This window comes from Arachis ipaensis, chromosome B6 (genome assembly GCF_059453495.1).
Source record: "Arachis ipaensis isolate K30076 ecotype BB chromosome B6, ASM5945349v1, whole genome shotgun sequence".
NCBI classification, from domain to species: domain Eukaryota; kingdom Viridiplantae; phylum Streptophyta; class Magnoliopsida; order Fabales; family Fabaceae; genus Arachis; species Arachis ipaensis.
Genome location: NC_142441.1, coordinates 69,984,828 through 70,005,487, shown reverse-complemented (window position 1 = coordinate 70,005,487; position 20,660 = coordinate 69,984,828). Strand labels below are relative to the sequence as shown.

The window sequence follows — 20,660 nt, the reverse complement described above, 5'->3', positions numbered from 1 at the left end:
CATTGTTATTTTAATATCTATTTTTTTATGTAAAAAAATTATATTTTTTGAGTTATTTATTCAATCACTATAATTTTAAAATAAATACTTTTATAACTAAAAATTTAAACACAGAATAATTTATTCATAAATTGTTATTAATAAAAATTCTTATATTTTAAGTTTTTTTTAAATTTATTTAAGAAATTTATTCAAATTAAGTCTAATTTTTTTTGTATGATATCAAATGTAAATTTTTTCTATTAATTATGGTTAAAATTATGTTTCACTCCACTTTTCTATATTTGTGCATTCATGAGATAACTACCATTAATGCGATCATTTTTATAAAATGTTTTCTTTTCTTCCTTTCTTTTATTTTTGTAATTTTTTTCAAAAAAAAAAAAGTTTCTTTAAACGAAATTTTTACTCTCTTTCTATATTTGATTCTAATCTTCAATCAATTATAAATTATCAATCAATATATACACCTAATTAAATAGTATAATGTTTTTAACTATTAATACATAATAGTTAATCTTAAAAAATTATAGAAAGACAACGAGAAAAGAAAGTGGATAATGATTAAAATAGAATAATTTACTATAAAAAATTTGTTAGATGTTGTTGAATTTATCGGTGGATTTATAAAACAAATTCATCGATAATATATTTACCATTATATTTAGTGTCGGAATAAATACGATAGTATAAATTTTGTCGACAATTATTTATCGATGGATTTTTTCGTCCGCCATCAATTATCATTGAAAAATTTCCGTTTGTAATTTTTATCGTTGAATTTATCTCTCGGTAAATCTGATGGCAATATATTATTAATTAATAATTAAATTAATAACTACCGATAAATTTATCCGACAGTAAACTTAAATTTTAAATTTTTTAAAAATTAGTATAAAAATTCAATGTCTAATTTTAAATATTTAAATTCAATAATTTTTAAACTAATAAATCAGAAAATACAACACTAATTAACTCAAAAAATAATTAACTTAGATAATAATAATAAACTCAAAAAATTAACAACAATAAATAATAAGTCAAAAAATAATTAACTCAAACAACAAAAAAACTCAGAAAATAAACAATAATCAATAATAAGACAATAATTAACTCGAAAATTAACAAGTTAAGATTAATTCAGAGAATTAAATTAAACCTAAAGCCGCTCCCACTACTCTAGTATACAAATTAGGCATCAACGAACATCAACTTCCACATTACCAAACCAACATGCACTACAAAAAATTTGGGTAAAAACGGCGGTTTTTTTGAATAATTACGGCGGTTTGAACCGCCATTTGTAAAACTCCGGATTTTTTTAAAAAATTAAATAATTGGTTATTTAAAAAAAAAATTATTATTTTAATAGACAAAGTTTAAATTGATCTTTTATTATTATTATTATTATTATTATTATTATTATTACTATTATTATTATTAAAGTTTAAAAAAAAAAAAAAGGAAGTGGCCGAAGCCATTTGGGAAAAAGGAAAAGAAACTTACTTATATGCATTTCAGCATATGTATATATACATATAACCAAAAGAAAGAAAAGAAACCGTGAGCTTCCCAAAACTTTCCGGCTTTGATTTCTTGTGATTCGTAACTCCAATAAAAAATCTAATCCGATAAAAGTGTTCGTATCTTCCTCCTCTACGTGTTGGCGTTATATTTGTCTGGTGGAAGTCGACGGTGACGTAGCTCCTCTACCCCTTGAGTTTGGTCAACTGGAGTTCTAGGAGGTACGGAGGATTCCGGACGTTTTTCCCTTCAGCAGCTCGGTCAGAAGGCTTCCCCGAAGCTTCGCATATTTTGATTTCGTACGAAGGTAGGGTTTTGGTAAAATTTTATCGGTTAATTTGATATTTGATAAGTGAATTGATGTCGTGATTACTTGTCGGTTGAATTTATATCGATGTTTGTGATAAGTTTGAGGTTTGGAGGGTTTAAGTGCAGCCAGGAATTGAGTTATTCTGATGATTGTGATTTCTGGATTACGGTAAGGATAATTTGAAAATGTTAAAAGTTGCCGGTTTGTTTTATTGGAAATGATTTGAAAAGAGTGTGGAAAATGGTTTGGATGGAACCCGAGAAGGGTGGCAGAGTCCGGATTTTAGGGGAGGTGCCGCCGAAATTTTGCTATAAACCTTAAGAATTGATTTAAAATTTATTTAGAAGAAAAAGATTGAATTTGAGAAATGGTATTATTTGATTTTTGATTTATTTAAAAAAAAAGAATTATTCAATATTTTTAAAATTATTTAAGAAAAATACTATGTTTAAGTTTGATTTGAAAATGAAAAGGGGCTGAAGCTTTGAATTTGACTCAAGAATTTTATTTGGAGGAGTTTTAGTGAACTTTAAAAGTAATTGAGTTTTGTCGAAGGATTCCGTTTGGCGACATCTTGAAAAATGTTAAAGAATTTGTGTTAAAAATAAAAAGGGGAATTAGTTTTGTTTTTTAAAAGAAAGAGAGAAGACAAACCGGCACGTGTGATTATGAAATAATTAAAAGGTCACAAGAGAGTGACGGAGAGTAAATAGTTATAGTGTCGTTGTGAAAAGTTAGGCCGTGGGCTTGATGTGTGTGTAATTGTACGAGAATTCCATGTATATGGAATGACTTCCAGGAGAAAGTGGCACATGCTTCAGCTGGAGAATCAGCGCCTGCAAGTACTTGCAGAGGTCATGTTCGGCATACTTCAGCTGGAGAATCAGCGCCTGCAAGAAGTAGAAACTTGCAGAGGTTATGCCGCTGGAATGCCTTATCTGACTTGCGAGTCGGATTGCGTCGGGCGCGGGTCGAAACCGACAAATGAGCTCATTACCTGCGATAGGACCAGACATGCATCATCCTTGTTGTGCATTTGCATTTTATTTGATATGGTGAAATTATCTGTGATTGCCTTCCTGTGTTTATGCATTCCTCACTGTTACTCTGAATTGTGGTAATTAGATGCTTCTCTGTAATTCTTGTATAGTTCATTGTGAATTACTTGAATTGTGGTAATCCTGACTAAACTAACTACCCTCGACCCTACTAAGAACCCCCCAGTTCTTACCCCTTCTCTTCCTCCCCTTCAGATGGAGACCGGAGTTATATTTTACGAGATGGACCCTCCCTATATATACGAGGATATTGTACAGCATAGGTTTTATGTAGTAGCTGCGGAGATTAGGACTCGTATGTACATTCTGCGTGATCATCCTTTCCATCACCCGATTGACACTCCACAGTTTAACCCCGACATGCCCTATGAGTTCCCACTGCAGTGGCTCCACCCAGATGCTCCCTTTCACCCGTTTCATGATGGGCCGATGCCTCACCAGCATCCCGATCAGCCTGCGGATCAGGCGGACCCTGAGCCTGAGCCCATGGAGGAGCATTTTCCAGAGCCTGTACCGGAGGAGGACATCCCAGTGGAGCAGATCTCAGTATCTTCATCCGAGCCATCTTCTGAGGAGCCACTTATCGCCTCTATTAGTGGACCGGCGAGTGCTGGTTAAACCAGTAGCACGAGTGCCAGCGCCCCTCCTGAGATTATAGAGATTTCCGATGATGAGGACGAGGACCCTGAGGAGTGTTCTGATGTGGTTGTGATCTCCTCTGACGATGATAGCTGAGGCCTGGGAGCTGCGGTTGTGCCTTTTGATAGTTTTTTTGTATTAGCCTAGCTTTTGTGTTAATCTCTCACTTTTGGTTAGACTCACTGAGAGAGTAGGGTGTACATAGTTGACTAGGCTAGTCCGGGCGCCAGCTTAGGGGTTTTCTGTACGAACCAGGGCCCGGAGTGTCGATTTGTACATAGTAATGTTTCTAAGGGTGGTATGCTAACTTATGATATATATATATATATACGATAGTACCTGTATGCGTATGTATGGTCTATGCTATGTGTTGTGAGTATATATAATGCTAGCTTGTGTATGTTTAATTAGCTGTTCTCGCGAATCTTTTTATATAAAGTAAAAGTCTTTTCAAAACTCAATAGTACGCTAACCTGATTACAGGCTTAATAATAAATAGTAAAAGTTTCAGGTGAACAAGTTGGTGACACTTGATTTCTAGTATGATCATGACTTACTGGGGATTGGGTCGTTACACCATTATTACCAAGTACGGCGGTTTCAAAAAAGCTGTAATTCAGAGCGCCATTTTGGTTATTACGGTGATTTTCTGCTGGGTTAAAATGGCGGTTTAAGGGTTAGTTAAAATGGCAGTTTAAACCGCCATTATTACCCTCACAGAATGGCATTTTAGTCGGTTAAAATTACCTTTTTGAACCGCCGTTTTTACCCTAATAGTGGCATTTCAGTCGGTTAAAACAGCATTTTTTGAACCGCCATTTTTACCCTTACAGAATGGCTTTTGGTTGGTTAAAATGTCATTTTTAAACCGCTGTTTTAACCCTAATAGTGACACTTTTTTTTATCGTTTAAAAATACAATTTTTTACCCTCGTTTTTATCGTGTTAAACAAATAATATTTATTATTAGAAATCATAATCCATAAACAAAATATTATATAACTCATAAACAAAGTATTAAACATAATATATGATTTTTTAGTATTGAAAATCAAAAGTAATAACTCTTATACAAAGTATCAAACATAACATAATTTTTCAACTATAAATGTCATAACATGTAACTCTTAATACATAAAATCTCCATCATATTTCATGCTGCTCTATTGCTTGCTCCAGAAGACCTACTTCCTAACTCTTTTGGCGATGAAATCTCACTCTCTTGATTCAATTCCTACAACAAAATATAATTTGAAAACATAATAAAAAAGAATAAAGTGCAGCAGGAATAAGTGATATAGAAATTTTCATCTTTGGAGCAACAGCAGCAATGTCTATTCCTTCAAATACATGAAGTGTAGCTTCAAAATTACTCTTCTGATATTCAAGGCTTCCTAGTAAAGCTCTAGCTTCCTATGAGAAAAGGGTCATTTACTTATTTAATTTCATCTTATAATGAAGAGACATCTCAATCAATAAAATCATCAAGAATATATTAAGAAAGGAAGCAAATTTTCTCAGCCACTTATCAGCACATAAGGAAAATGATAATAACAACTTTTATACAAGGAAAGGTATTTTGAAATCTTTGAAACTTTGAAAATTCTGCTAACACAACATTTCGTAAATCATAACCATCACACTGAAAAGAAAAACAGGCCTTCAATAATGTCATTACAACAATCATGCCATCACCAGTTAACTACCAAGCCCGAAATTTTACCTGTAAGTAATATGCATGCTCCCAAACATCTATGCCAAGCAATGGAACCAATCTTGGTCCCTTCGTAACCAGTGGGTCCTGCAAAACATAGGGATATGCATGGATAACAGCAGCTCAAAATAATGAGAAAGTGAAAAAAATTAAAAAGAAAAACGTGTGGAACTGTGACAAACATCTTTTCTAATATACACTTTTCACCATAGCAATCAGTAAGCAATATCAACATTTGCAGAATATGTAGTAAAAACCCAAGATTAACTCACACACGGCATTGAAGTGAGGCAAGGCACAAACTTACCCAATGAGAAAATTTGCATGATGCGGGGAGTATAGAATATATTAATTGTTATTAGAATATCAGAGAGTGAGGAAACTAGTAAATACCACTTAGCAAGCTGCTAATTGAATTCATGCCTCTTCCACCAGCTAAGTAATAATAATAATAATAATAATAAAAGTGGAAAGCCCCAATCTCTTTTATAATACTTTCATTTATCATTTCTTTTATAATAATAAAAAAAAGTAATAATCACCTGTTTCAAATCAGAAGTTTCAAAAGTGGGAAGCCCCAATCTCTCAAGAGCAACAAGAAAGTTCCTCACATTTTCAAAGTATTGATACACAGATAGTGCTTTCCCATCGGAAAGAACATCAACATCACTGGGGGCTTCAACCACCTAATAAACCAGTTCAAGTCCAACAATTAGTCGTGATAATCAACAAGAACAACGTGAAACCAGATGAGCATAGAATATGACTGATTCCATGGAAAACAGAATAGAATAAACATACCTTGGGTATGGCACCAGGTTGGATTTTGTTAAGAGCACTGCAATATCCTCTTACCATGATCAAGATCCCCTTTAATTTTCTGTTTTGGCTACATGATTTAAGATATATTATAGGAAGAACATAATGAGAACAGATTAGAAAAGCTAAAGGGTAGTTTAATAATTAAGATTATAGACATAATTTACCATACAACTAACATGACTAATTTGATCCATACAAGTGATTTTCTCCCATACAAGTAATTTTGCTAGATGCTGCTTCTCGGCAGTCATGGTGTTCACACTTCCGGTGGTTGGACTATCGTCCATCTACAAAAAAGAAATCCGCCAATTGCCAAAAGCAAAAAAGTAAAACACCACACCATAGTAGACTATCAAATACAATGAATTGATTAGTAAATTACGTTGTGCAAAAAAGGAGTGTCAACAAACAAGAATGTTGAAAAGGAGCATTAAGCAAGACAGAATAAATGCTGTGATAAAAGGTATGAAGAGAAAACTATAATTTCATTACGATATGGAAAGTATAAAACACACTTACCACGAAGAGGAAACTATAATTTCATTACAGATGTTTTCTAAATATGCAAGTGAACAGCACTGGTTAATTTGCTACTCAGATATAGTGAACAACACTGGTTAATTTGCTACTCAGATATCTTCCTTCCTACATTTCATTGCTCAACCAACAAAAAGCATATGAATATTTACGAAAAATAGAAAATTATTAGTATTTTCCCATGCTATCATATATACCATTTACAGATGCCTCAGAAAGAAACTCAGAATTCAAGCTTGATAATGCCGTAAGAACTAATGGATGGGTATTGAGAACAGATCCGGGAATCCTGAAACGAACAAAAATTTAAAGAGAAATAGTAAAGGCAATGGAAAAAAAATACATAAACCAAGATAATAAAGTTGTAATATTCAAATTAAATACATATCTCCCCTATATTCTTCATTAACTTTATAAACCCTTCCTGAAATTATACAGCATTTGTGGAATGCATCTATGCTTTCCATCAGTTTCACTTGACAAGTCTATTTCCTATAAGTTGAGATACTCATTCCATTCAACATTCTTTTGTTTAAAAGCCAATTGTCAATCATAGTTGTAAAAATCGGACCGGACCGGCTGGTTCGACCGGAAAACTGGTGAACCAGACCTTGTACCGGTCCGATTTAGTATATTGACCGCTTAAGAAAATGAACCGGTCAAAACCGACACGGACCAGAACCGAACTGGTCCAGTCAACGGTCAACCTGCGTGCCGATGACGTTTCTTTATATATATTGCAGTGTGTAAGAGTCGAACTTGGGTCTCCTGAAATACAGACCAAGTTGACAACCACTGCACTAACTCGTTTCTTTAGTATTCCTAATGCTTTTTATAATATATATTTCAATTTTTTATAACTAATATATATATATATATATATATACACATGGAAATACTTAACTCAATATTTTTTAAATTAATTATTTTTTAATTGAAGTACAAATTAATTAATTTTAAAATAAAAAATAATAATGAATATAAAAATAAAATAAAAATTATTTATTCTGAGAAAAAAATTAATTTATATAATTATTTAATTATATAAAAATATTTAGACCTTGAAATTATTCTTTGGATATAATTCATAGATTGTTATTCTTATTGTGTCTAATTAAGATACTATATAGTAGTATGAACTAAATATATGTCTATTTTTGTATTAGTTATTTATAGAATTCGACTTAATTGTTCTTAAAATGTTAGTAAAAATATGTATTTTTCAAAATTTAATTTTAGGTTTTTGACTATTTTTATTTTTTATTTGCATAGTACCGAGTCAACTGGTTCAACCAGTGACCCACCGGTTGACCCAGTGACCCAGTGACTTGATCGGTTCGATTATCGGTTCGGTTCTGACAACTATGCTGTCAATTATATATTTGTGAGTTTTAAAAAATCCAAATATATACATATAGATGAGAACACTATAGATCGCCTAAAAAAATGAACTAAATGCTTGACAGTAAAGCACACTCATTTGACAAGCTTCCTCCAATATGCTACACAATTCAGATGATTCATTTATACAAAACAGTTCTTGAATAATTAATCTTGATCAGAATAATATATTAATACATTCAATAAAAACAACTTAGCCGAACACTCCAATATGCAAAGAGGTAGAAAAAAATTAGTATCCATGCTTTAGGCGAAGCCACGAAGCAAACGCTTCAAGAACCTGAATGATAACCAAGAAAAAAAAATCACTATTGGAGCATTTATCAATAAAACTGAGTTTAAAATACCTCAGTCATGCCAACCACTTAGGGACACACAAAGAATACAGGAACTCATTGCCCACCTGCTCTTTAAGCTCAGAAATAGCCAAACAAGCTGTCAAAATATTTAGAGCAACCTCCATTTGAGAAGTAAGCCCTTTTTCAAATTGACGATGCCTTTCAGGTCGAGTTGCTATCTTATAGTTCAATACTTCCTGTTTATAAAGACAAAATACATTAAAGGTATGCATGCAGAACAACCAAAGAAACTGTTAATCAACTTGCAATAATTAAAAGACTTTATCACAACCATTTATATAAGAATCTACGAGTTGCATGACATTACTTGTCGAATAAAATACTATCCGACAAGGCAGCAACTTTGAAAATTATAACAACTTGTCACTTAGTAACTCAAACTTTAGGCATTTGTCTCATTAATAAAATGAAGAGATGACACATAATCACACATATCATATTATGACCTCTGGCAAAACTGTTAGTAACTCCAAGAATCCTGGTATATATTCCGGATGAGAATCCATCTCGTCCCTAAGCCATTTCACTATACCACCATCTCCCCAATCTTCAGCAGGCACATGCACAGCCAATGCAGTCACAGCAATGTTAATCTACACATTAAAAAGATATGAAGAATACATTTGGTTACCCTAAACTTCCATTTAAATATATTCAAATGATAATAAAAATAACTGTAAGAAAAGATAGAATGGTGCAAAGGACTTATAGATTAACCTGAGTTTTGACTTTTGGATGACCCTTGTGGAACTTTTTTAGCAAGTTCTGTGTTCAAAACAACAATGAAAATAAAGCCTTAGCAAATTCATTATTTATTGTACATACTAACGCATCTGAATGGTCATAGCTGGCAGACATCAAAAGATCAAATTATAATAGTGTCCTTATGTACTAATTTTGTATAATGTATTATATTATCTTTTATGTACTTTATTAGCTATGTAGAATTGATTTTCCATAAGATCCAATTACATTCTTGCAATTATATTAGTACATGCATATAGAAAGCAAATCAGGCAAATGTTTCAACTTTCAATTATTAAATCAAAGATCAAAACATAACATAAGATCTCCTACTTCAGCAAACAAAAATGCTCAGAAGCAATTATCCGCCTAATTTTATATTGAACAGATCTTCTATAATCACAAAATTTAATATTTTCAAAATATTTTTAAGCTAATAAGGCATTCTGGTTAGATTTTTGAGTAAAAAAATCTAAGAGCAATTATAGAAGATCTAACTGGAATTGTGATGATCCTATGCCTTCAGTAATAGTGATATTATATATCTAAGAGCAATTATACAGAGAGGTTAATCTAACATTAGAAAATTTTATCAAAAGCCTAGAAATCAAGGAAATTAGATTCTTAATTTGACAGTAAGCAAAAGCAAATAACAATTGATATTAAATTAGGAATTTAAAAACCCTAAATTTCAGAAAAAAAAAGTGAACAGAAGAAAGGAAGACCTAATGTGGCGTTGGAGGATCAGGACCTGGCGTGGTGGATTGACTTGGCCATGCTGGGATTGAAGACGGGAGTCTGGAGGTGGCGCTCGAGGAAGTTCTCGACGGTGAGAGCAAGGACGTAATCACAAAAGTGAAGAGATTTGTTGAAGCTCGCTAAAGCAGCAACGATGTTGCTTGCGGCGGCGAGGTGATAAACGAAGCAGCAAGGGAGATGAGCGGCGATGGCTAACCTTTAGATCGAAGCCAGAACAAGATCGTAGAAGCTCATTGAAGGCAGCGGCGAGGAGATGAACGATGGCGATGAACGGCGAGGAGATTATAGTCGAAGGAGAACGCTGCTGAGGAGATCCTTGGTGGAGAAAGTTGTCGTTGGAGCAGATCGCGCCGGAGTAGATCCCAGTGGTAGGTGTCGTTACCTTACAGAAACAGTGTATGTGGCAGCGCGTTAGTTCTTCAATTAGGGTTGGAATCAGATAGTGTGTGTGTATTTTTAAATCATGGCCCCAGATAAGGGCGGTTTTAAACCGCCATAATCATTGAAAACCGCCATAATCATTGAACTCATTACGACAATAACAGATTATGCCATTATATCCGAATATTATGGCAGATTTATAAAACTGCCATTTTATTAATGCCATTTTAAACTTTTTTTTTGTAGTGATGAATGTTAATTCTAAACAGAGGTAGATTAAAACTAAATAAATAATTATATAAGTCTCGTCAACATCTTATCAAAATACAATTCTTTTTACTCATGTTTTCACACTCAAACTATAGAAATATTACAAAAAAACTAAAATAAAATTACAATAGAGAACTCTAACTGTGATAAAACATAACTAAAATTAAGAACCAAGAACATCAAACAATAATTGGAAAACAATGGAGAACTGCCAAAAAATTTCAGCCAAGAATAAAAAACAAACTAAAGATCATAACAAAAATCAGGAACAAAAAAAATTAAGAACAAATCAGAACAAAAAATAATGAATTCAAAAATTAGAATTTTCAAAATTAAAATAAAATAATGAACCCAAAATAAATCATAAAATCGAAATCAGAATAAACAAAAAAAAAAGAGCAAAATCAGAACAAACCCTAAAGTTCAATAAAAATAGAATAAAATCAAAATAAAACAGGAACAGAGGCATACACCATAAATTAGGGTTTAGAAGTTAACTACTCTAAACTAACTAGTGAGTGAGTTACTCAAAAATAGTGGTAGCGCAGAGGTCTTTCTGGCGTAATGGCAGCACGGATAGCACAGTGGCGACAGTAGTGACCAACCGGCAAGTTCCATTAGGGTTTTTTTTAATAAATTGCAAAAAAAGAATAGGGAGAAGGAGGAGGACAACTTATTTTGAGGGAGGAAGGAGAGAGCTCCGGTGAGATAAGGAGAAACGACAGTAGCGACGGCGGGAATAGTGATAGGAGTGATGAAAACGACAGCGACAAAGCGGCTAACGCGACGCAAGGAATTCATGCGATCTTTGGAGGCTGTTGATAGCGTCGACGCTAACAAAGGGAGCTACAGAGAGAGAGAGAGAGAGAGAGAGAGAGAGAGAGAGAGAGAGAGAGAGAGAGAGAGAGAGAGAGAGAGAGAGAGAGAGAGAGAGAGAGAGAGAGAGAGAGAGAGAGGGGGGGGGAAGGAGGTTTAGAAAGAGAGTGAGTCTTTCAAAATGAGGGTAGCGCGCGCATTTTAATTTAGGCAAATTTACCGTTAGTTTTATTGGCGGATAAATGCATTGCGCGTGCCAAAACACAGCGTTTCATTAATTGAGTTTTACCGTCGAATTTACTAGCGGATAAATTCGACGGTAATACATTGCGTGTGACCAAAATGCAATGTTCCATTAATTGAGCTTTACCATCGGATAAATCCGACAATAATGATCGCGCAAATTTTTCTTTTTTCCCTCCAAATATTACCAGCGAATTTAACGTCAGAAAATTGAATCTGGCGGTAACTTTTTTACCCGACAAATTTATTTCCAAATTTGCCGATAAATCCGCTGGTAAACCAACTGCCGCTAATGTCTAACGATAAATCCGACAATATTCAATGTTTTTCTTGTAGTGGCTAGTAGAGTTTAGACTCCATCCTAACCTCACTCACGAATTTATATTTCTTTTAAAATTCAACTCTATTTTACCTGAATTGAAATTTTTTTCACACTAACCCTACATGCGTTATAAAAATTCTCATCCGATCCCACCTGATCTTCCTCGCAACAAATTAATTTTTTCCAATCAAATGCATTAGTTAGTCATTCTATATTTCATAAATATACTAATAAAACAGAATCTACAAAATTAAATTTATATTAAAATTAAAAGCAATAAAATAATAATAAAATTTATATTAAAATTACAAAAAAATATATGTAAATTCAATCTCTATCAACTTTATTATATATATATATATATATAAAATAATTTTTAACTACATGTTATAATATATCAGAAATGAGAATAAGTCAGTGAATTAAATTTAAACTCGTATATGACCTTACCCGTAACTCAATCCGCCATACTCTTAATCCGCTCCCTTAGGTTGTCAATCTTACTTGAATATATTAGATTAGATTAAATTAAATTAGATATTCACAAATAAGGTTATTATCGCCAGCCTTACATGACCGTATCTAAACTGCTAGTTTATATAGATATTTATTTATATTTTACCTAATAATAAAAGAGAAACTAAATTGATATTTTGAAAGAAAAAAAAAAAAAAGAACTATGCCTTGATATTATTTCCATCAATAATTAATTGCAAACCCGCTAATGGTCATGAAACAAGACAAAGCATAAGAAAACGAACAATTTTATCATTTGATTCCATTTACAATCTGGAACCCACTAAACACTGAACACTTGTCCTTTTATTCTTCTTGTTCTTCTTATCTATTTGGTTGCTTCATTCACAAGCTGTTAGTTTAATTTTGTTAATATATAGGTATTGAAATTAACTTAAGGATTTTACTTATAACTTTCAATCAATATCTTTCTTAAGGAACAACGAGAGACAAATTTGCATTTGAAAATCTTCTCTTGTGTTGATATTTTTGCCTCAAAGAAAGCAACTGCTTCAATTGACAAGAGGAAATGCTATAACCAATGACGAAAAAATGAAAAAGTGAAATAAAAATAACAAGAAAATCTATTTTTTATTACGTCCGAAATAATTTTGCATGAACGGTGTGTTAGGCTGTTAGTGTTAATTATGCTTTAATTAGTTAGTTGAAGAAGTTATCAGTTGGTTAGTTAGTTAGAGAAGGGATGAGCTAACTAAATTTCACTAAGAAATTTGTAACTTTTATGTTTAAAAAGGTAAGGGAGTTAGTGCGCATGAATTGAGTTTGTTAATGATTTTCCTAGAGGAGGCTTCTCTTCTTCAGTTCCTCTTCATTATTTCATATTAACTTTTTACTATAAAAGTTAATATTGTTATAAATAGAAAAAAAAATTTCAGAATATTTAGATTGAGTAGGATATCAAACCTAATTAATCAGTTAAATGTAACCTGTTTTACTAAATGTTTGAGATATAATTAAAGCAACAAATTCCTAGTGACACATTACAAAAATTTTTTTTGGTTAAAACAGCAATTTATTTTGGATAATTATGGCAGTTTGAACCACCATTATACTTAAGAATCACTTTTCTAAAAAAAGCCAAATTTTTAAGTGTCTTTTTGGATATTACGTTAGATTTTTAAAAATATGTATAATTCAAATCATTAAAATAACGACTTTCTTCAAATTTAAAATAGTAGTGAAAACCGTCGCTTTAACAAGATAAAATAGTAATTTTTGTATTATTATGAGAACTAGATCAAATCGGCCGATTTGACCAAACTAACTAAGAACCAGTGACTAAAGTGGTCCAATTTAGGATAAATATCGATTGGCATTAAATGTGTAAAAAAATCGAAAATTCGGTCAAACAATCGATTAATCGGTCAAGTGCATTCAATTTTTAGCGGTTAACTAATTTAAAATAATAAAATACAAAAAGATAATTTTTTAAAAAAAATTATATATTTTATATATAAATAAATTATTTTATTATATCTGATTTAACTTCGGTTGAACCTTTAAACTTTTAAATTTCTATTTCTATCGATTCAATCGTCGGTTTAGTTTTCAGAACTTTGGTTTATCGTTGTTTAAGAATCACCGTTTTTACATTGTTAATAAATGTTGTTTTCTTGTTGGTCATCCCTTGAACGCATTAGCAGTGAATTAGAACTAAAAATAAAAATCTAACTAAAATTGAACAAATTTCCACAAATTTATTGAGAAAATAAATTCAACTCAAAACCTAAAAATCACAAATCAAGTGACACAAAACTCTAAGTAGCACACAAAAAAAAGGTACGGAAAGAATTAACAAAAATTACGGAAGAAGAAGATAAAAAGAGCGTATCAGGAGGCATCACAGTAAATCTTGTATGAGAGTTCTGGAGAGAAGAGCAGAAGGAGAAGAAGTCTCTACATTCTGGATCATATAAAATACGAAAAGGATAGAGTATATTTTTTGTCTCTAACATTTGTAATTTTTTTTAAAAATATCCTTAATGTTTAATTGTATTCAATTTTGTTCCTAATATTTTTAATTTGCACCAAAATTATCCCTAAACGCTAACTCCATCTAAAATGTTAAGAATAAAATTAAAAGTATTATGAGATAATTCTAAAATAAATCAAAAACGTTAAGGACAAAATTGAATTAATAGAAAATATTAGGGAAAAAAATTAAATAAAATTAAATGTTAGGAGTATTTTTGAAAAAAAACATCAACGTTAAGGACAAAAAACTTATTTTATCCATACAAAAAAGAGAATTAATGCACAAAATAGGAAACTGAAAGAATATTAAGATATAGTAAAAAATTAACAAATCATGAATCAAAAGAAGATGAAGATAGAAGAAGAGGATCAGAATTTTGTATATAAATATACAAGTGAAAACGTAGTAGATGGAAAAAACATGTACATTAAGATAAGAAACTCACGCAACATAAAATGTAAAAAGCTCGATAAAAGAGAAGCTCACATCAATAATAGAGGAGAAGCTCGACAAAAGCTATTGGAGAAAAAGCTCACAACTCACGTACTCTGCTCTTATACTCTCGATTAGGGTTGGAAATGATGAGTCGAGCTGAGCTAAACTAGACCAAACTCAAGTTCGACTCACGAAAATTGAGCTTGGCTCACGGCTCAACTCATTAACAATCGAGCCTATTTCCTAATAAGCTCAAGTTTGGCTCACCGAAAGTTGAGTTGACTCGAGCTCACGAATTGACTTAAAAAACAGGAAGATAATCTATAATTTTATATCAATAAATTATAAACTATATATATTAAAAAATATTAATTTTATATATTGTGTATCTATTAATTATGAATTTTTTATTTATATTCTACATCAAAATCATATAAAAAATAATTATAAAATTTTAAATAAGAACATTAATATATGTAAAATTATACATTACTATTTTATATGTATATATATACGATTAAAAGCATAGTTGTAAGAACCGGACCAGATCGGCCGATTTGACCGAAAAATCGGTGAATCGGACTCCCAAACGATCCAGTCCAGTCTTTGAACTGCTTAAGGAATAGAACCGGTCAAAGTCGGTAAAAATCGTCCAAAACCAATAAAAACTGGTTCAACCGAACCATTCGAGAGAAAATTCTAAAACTAATAAAGATGTAGTTTGAATTGGGTCTTCTTTGTGCCTGCATGCTCTCCTTGCCACTGAATTATATTGTTCCTTATTATTTTAAATGCTAATTATTAATTATATAGTAAAAATATATAATAATTTTTTTAGATATTATTTTAATTTTATACTCACTTATATTTAAATTAATTATATTTTTTATTATTCATAATTATTAATATAAATATAAGTAGATATGTATAAATAAAAATATCAAATATTTTTATTAATTACAATATAATTTTTTTATGATTATATGATATTTATTAATATTATTTTTCAATAAATATATTTAGTATATAACAATATAATAAATATAAACTAATTAATTAGTTATTAAAATAAAAAAAATTATTTTAATATAAAAATAAAATTAAAAAATTTTTATTATGAAAAAATATTAAAATTTTATATACTTATTTAATAATAACTAAATTATAACTTGTTGATTATAATTTCTTCAAACTTGATTGTTTTTAAAATATATATATATTAAATTTTAATTTTAGATTTTAGATTTTAGATTATTTTATATTTTTTATTTACGTAGGACCGATTTTACCGGTTCAACCAGTAAATCATAGGTTGAATTAATGAATCAATAAACAAGTACTCTGATCGGTTTGATTATCGGTTCGGTTTTGACAACTATAATTAAAAGTATAAACTATAAACTAAATGTATATAAGATATGTGTATTAATATATATATATATATATATAATCGAGCCAGCTGATGAGTTATCTTAACTCACTTCCAGACCTACTCTTAATTATTAAGTTTAAATTATTAGGTTATTTTCTTAATTAATTAAATTAGATGATGGCGGTTAAAACTGCCAAAATGGCTAAAATTACTATGACTACAAATATATTATGGCTACAACATATTAATCCACAAATATGAGATTAATTTTAATGATTGATAATATAAAATATTATTTAATTATATTTATTTTTAGATAATTATTTATATATAATTAATATAAAAATAATTATTTTATTAATTTAATATTTTATATATATAATTATTTTATATTTACAGTACATCAAAATTAAATTTTTCACAAATATTACGATAGTTCTATAAAATTGCCTTAATATTAATATTAATAATACCATTTTATGCAAATCTTTTTGGAGTGTGATATAGGATTACATTGTCTTACAAACGTTCAAGAGAACAGCGGGATATTTTTCTTGAGTTGTGATCGAGCGAAGAGTAGTGTGAGGGAATAATATCCAAGTGTGAAACCATTTGATAGTAAACTCTCAATCTTTTCGCATTCCCACGTATCGGTTGATTAGGGTAAAAAATGGAGCGTAACTTTTTATAGATAAATTATTTAATGTATATAAAATAATTAAGAATAAAATTGTTTGTGAAAATAACTATATATATCAATAAATTATACTTTAAATAGCATAATTTTTTTATATTTAACTAGATATCGTAGATTCGAATCTCATTTCTAACTTTAAAAAAAAAAACTATATATACCCTCCTTAATAATAATAATGATAATAATAATAATTGAAAAAACAAATTGATTCATTTCTATTTCATTTTTACTGTTTTTTTCGGCTACCATTATTTACCCCACAATTATTATTATTATTATTATATACGTGTAATAACTAATAAGCCAAAGCTGCCCTTTTCATGGGTAGAACAAACTACGTGAAATTGTGATTCTTTAGCATTCTCATGATGAACCTTGTAAATGTTATCGCTTCCCGAGGAATCAGAGCCTGTAGTGTTCTTCCAAGTAAACATAGTCCACAATTATTTACTCAAATAATAATAATAATAATAATAATAATAATAATAATAATAATAATAATAATAATAATATAAATTTAATTTTAATATACTATTATTATAAAACAGTTATATATAATTATATAATATTATATCAACAAAAATAATTATTTTTTTATATTATTTATATAAATAATTATTTAAAATAATAAATATAATTAAATAATTATATAAAATATTTTATACTATCCATATATTAAAATTAAATTTTAATAATATATTATTTTAAAGAAATTGAAATGCACCTTATTACTAGCATGGAAATGCACCGTACCAACCTAATTCAATAAATATCATGGCTTTACGGGTATGAATAAGGTAAGAGGGATAATATATAAATGCAATGCATTATGTTATTTTATATATTCATATCCATTATATATATTAATTAATAAAATAAAAGTGTCAATATCCATTCTATAAAAATTATACTCTAACTATTGGCAGAGCTTTGTTGGGACAATGGGATCACAGTCCTCCAAAATTTTTATAAGAAATTCTATTAAAAAAAAAAAAAAGTTAATTTAATTGATTAAAATGATATACTTTTAACTTATATATTTGAGTTCAATATTCATCTTTACTATTTTTTAAAACTTTTTTTTTGTATGTATATATTTAAATCAATATTACACTGAATTATATTTAGTTTCTCATATATTTTAATGCGTTATTTTATTTTTAGAATAATAAAAATGATAGTATAACTAGTAGTAATATCAGTTATTAATAAAAAAATTAATATTTTATTTTAAATCAATATTACAAATTAAATGTTATTATTGTATTATATTATTTGATTGTAATGAAAATAATAATAAAAATAATTAATTTTGAGATTTTTAAGAGATAAATATTATCAAAAATAAAATTAATCTTTTAAAATGTTACGAAATAATTTATAAGGCGTAATCGTTTTTGTATAATTTAAATAAAAAATCAGCTTTTTAAAAAGAAAAATCTATTTTTAATTTTATGGACAAAAATAATTTTTTTTCATGTAAAAAGTAATTATTTTTTTAAAATTGACTTTTTATTTAAAATCAAATTAGTTTATTAATCTAAACAATTTTTTTTAACGAAAATCAGATTTACTTTTTTAGTTAATCTTAACCATATCTAATCTTACATTTTAATTAATAAATTTAAAAATAAAATAATTATATTTTTAGTTTTTATTTTAATATAAATATTATTAAATAATTTTTTTATTAAAATTTTTTATTCCTCCGAAAATTTCTTTCAAGCTCCTGACTCTACCAACCATTCAAAAAAATACATGTCAAGTTCAATATATATAATAAAATAAAAATAAGGATTTATATAACCAAAAAAAGTACATTTCTCAATAACCAATTATGTAACTTTATATATGATGACTCATCTATAACAACCAAAAGAGTACACATTAAACCATTATTATTTCTTTGAGAAACATACAAAAAAGATCAAACTGGAAATTAAACGTTATCACACCCTTTCACTCTCTCTTCCACCCAATCAGATTTCCAACAAGAACCTCACAATTTGTCTTTAAAAATGGTCCAATGCAAACCCATCTATCTCACTCAACAATTTCTTATTCAAAACAAAAAACAATAACACTATTATTATTATTATTATTGCTATGGCTTCAAACAAAGTCATTGCCACCATTTTGGTGCTCTCTCTCTTAGCCTACTCAACACTCACTCATGCCAATTGCCCACCAAAAAAAGCAACTCCACCACCTTCACCGCCGGTGACGCCGCCACCGTCACCAAAACCAACACCACCAACTCCGACTCCGTCTCCGAAAGTAACACCTCCAACTCCTACTCCGACACCACCAACTCCGACTCCGTCGCCGAAAGTAACACCTCCAACTCCTTCTACTCCATGTCCACCAACTCCAACTCCATCTCCACCATCCCAAGAAAAATGCCCTAAAGATACCCTAAAGTTAGGGGCTTGTGCTGACCTTTTAGGGCTTGTTAACATCATTATTGGGACTCCACCATCAAGCCAGTGTTGTGCATTGATTAAGGGTTTGGCTGATTTGGAAGCAGCACTTTGCCTTTGCACTGCAATTAAGGCCAATGTGCTTGGAATCAACTTGAATGTGCCTATCACACTTGAATTGATCCTTAGTGCATGCCAAAAAACTGTCCCTCCTGGCTTCCAATGTCCTTAAATCATTATTAGTAGGTTTCGATTTTTTAGAAACGGCAAAAATTCACGTACAGTTGTCTTCACGTAGAGTTAATAATTGAGAATCCTTAGTTGAAAAGCTATATTTAACGATTCTCAATTATTAACTTTAGGTGAAGACAACTGTACGTGAGTTTCTATCTTTAAAAATACTTGCATGTTTCTAGAAAACATTTAATTCAAATTTTAGAAACTTTCACAATCATGTCTTTTTTAAATATAATTTTTAAGTCATTTTCAAACATTACACTCACTCATCTTAAAATATATGTGTTTTTGGATGTATTGAAAAATCGACATATCTTGACATAATATACATATATTGTGTTTTTGATATATCAATTGTTTAGTGTATCCAAAGAAATAAAAAATGAAACTTATTTTAAGATGAGTGAAATAAATAAAAATAGATGATTGTGAATGTTTCTGAAGTATATATTAAACGTTCTCTAGAAACATACAAAAATTTAATTTCTTCGGATATATATATATTGTATGAGAAATTTTTTGTTAGATGCTAAATCTTATTTATGATGAAGTATCTAGCTAAGAATTTCTTCTAGAGTGTGGTTTAATTTGGTCTACTATTATGATTGTTAATATTGTTGCATTGCATGTGTTGTTCTTGTCATCATGTAATTGTTTTAAGTCGTTGTTTTGTATGTTGGAAAGTGTTGGTCAGTTGCCTTTGTTATTATTGGCGAGTCTCATCTGAACACTACTACTGTGTACCATAAATATATGTTCAGTGTATACTTTTAGTTTCCATCGTCATCAATCATCGTTTGATACTATAGCATATAGTTTCAGTTTGGATATCAACTTAATTAAGTTTTTTTTTTAAAAAATAATTTAAATAATAAATATTTATATTAAAAATAATTTATAAATAAACTATTTTTTATTTAATTTTTTAATTCTAAAAATACTTATTTTAAAAGAAATGTGATGATAAAAAAATTTTATTATAAAAAAGGTCCTTTTTTTTCTATAAATACTTAAATAACTTTTTTTTAACAGAAGAAAACAATTTTTAAGCATAGAAAAACCAAACGCCACTTAACAAGAAGATAAATA

The 20,660-nt window shown here is 29.6% G+C and overlaps 2 protein-coding genes and 1 pseudogene across 3 annotated transcripts; 2 read left to right on the top strand and 1 right to left on the bottom strand.

Annotated features, from left to right (window-relative positions):
- Positions 1–3,087: 3,087 nt before the first annotated feature.
- LOC148561257 (uncharacterized) lies at positions 3,088–3,749 on the top strand (annotated as a pseudogene).
- Positions 3,750–8,126: 4,377 nt separating this feature from the next.
- Positions 8,127–10,382, bottom strand: LOC148561256 (transportin MOS14-like). Of its 2 annotated transcripts, XM_088491745.1 has the most exons (5): positions 9,833–10,297; positions 9,081–9,128; positions 8,810–8,956; positions 8,408–8,539; positions 8,237–8,284 (listed from the first exon to the last, which is right to left on the bottom strand). In XM_088491745.1, exons 3-5 carry the CDS (start codon positions 8,867–8,869, stop codon positions 8,237–8,239), a joined length of 240 nt encoding a protein of 79 aa, XP_088347871.1. In that variant the 5' UTR covers positions 8,870–8,956; positions 9,081–9,128; positions 9,833–10,297. The 2 variants fall into 2 exon arrangements, 1 of the variants encoding a protein (XP_088347871.1); XR_015886107.1 differs by lacking the exon at positions 8,408–8,539 and having other exon boundaries at positions 8,127–8,312; positions 8,687–8,956; positions 9,833–10,382.
- An 8,561-nt stretch (positions 10,383–18,943) lies between these two features.
- LOC107614055 (uncharacterized) lies at positions 18,944–20,361 on the top strand. The gene has a single exon (XM_016316281.3). It carries the CDS (start codon positions 19,021–19,023, stop codon positions 19,564–19,566), a length of 546 nt encoding a protein of 181 aa, XP_016171767.1. The 5' UTR covers positions 18,944–19,020; the 3' UTR covers positions 19,567–20,361.
- Positions 20,362–20,660: the final 299 nt, after the last annotated feature.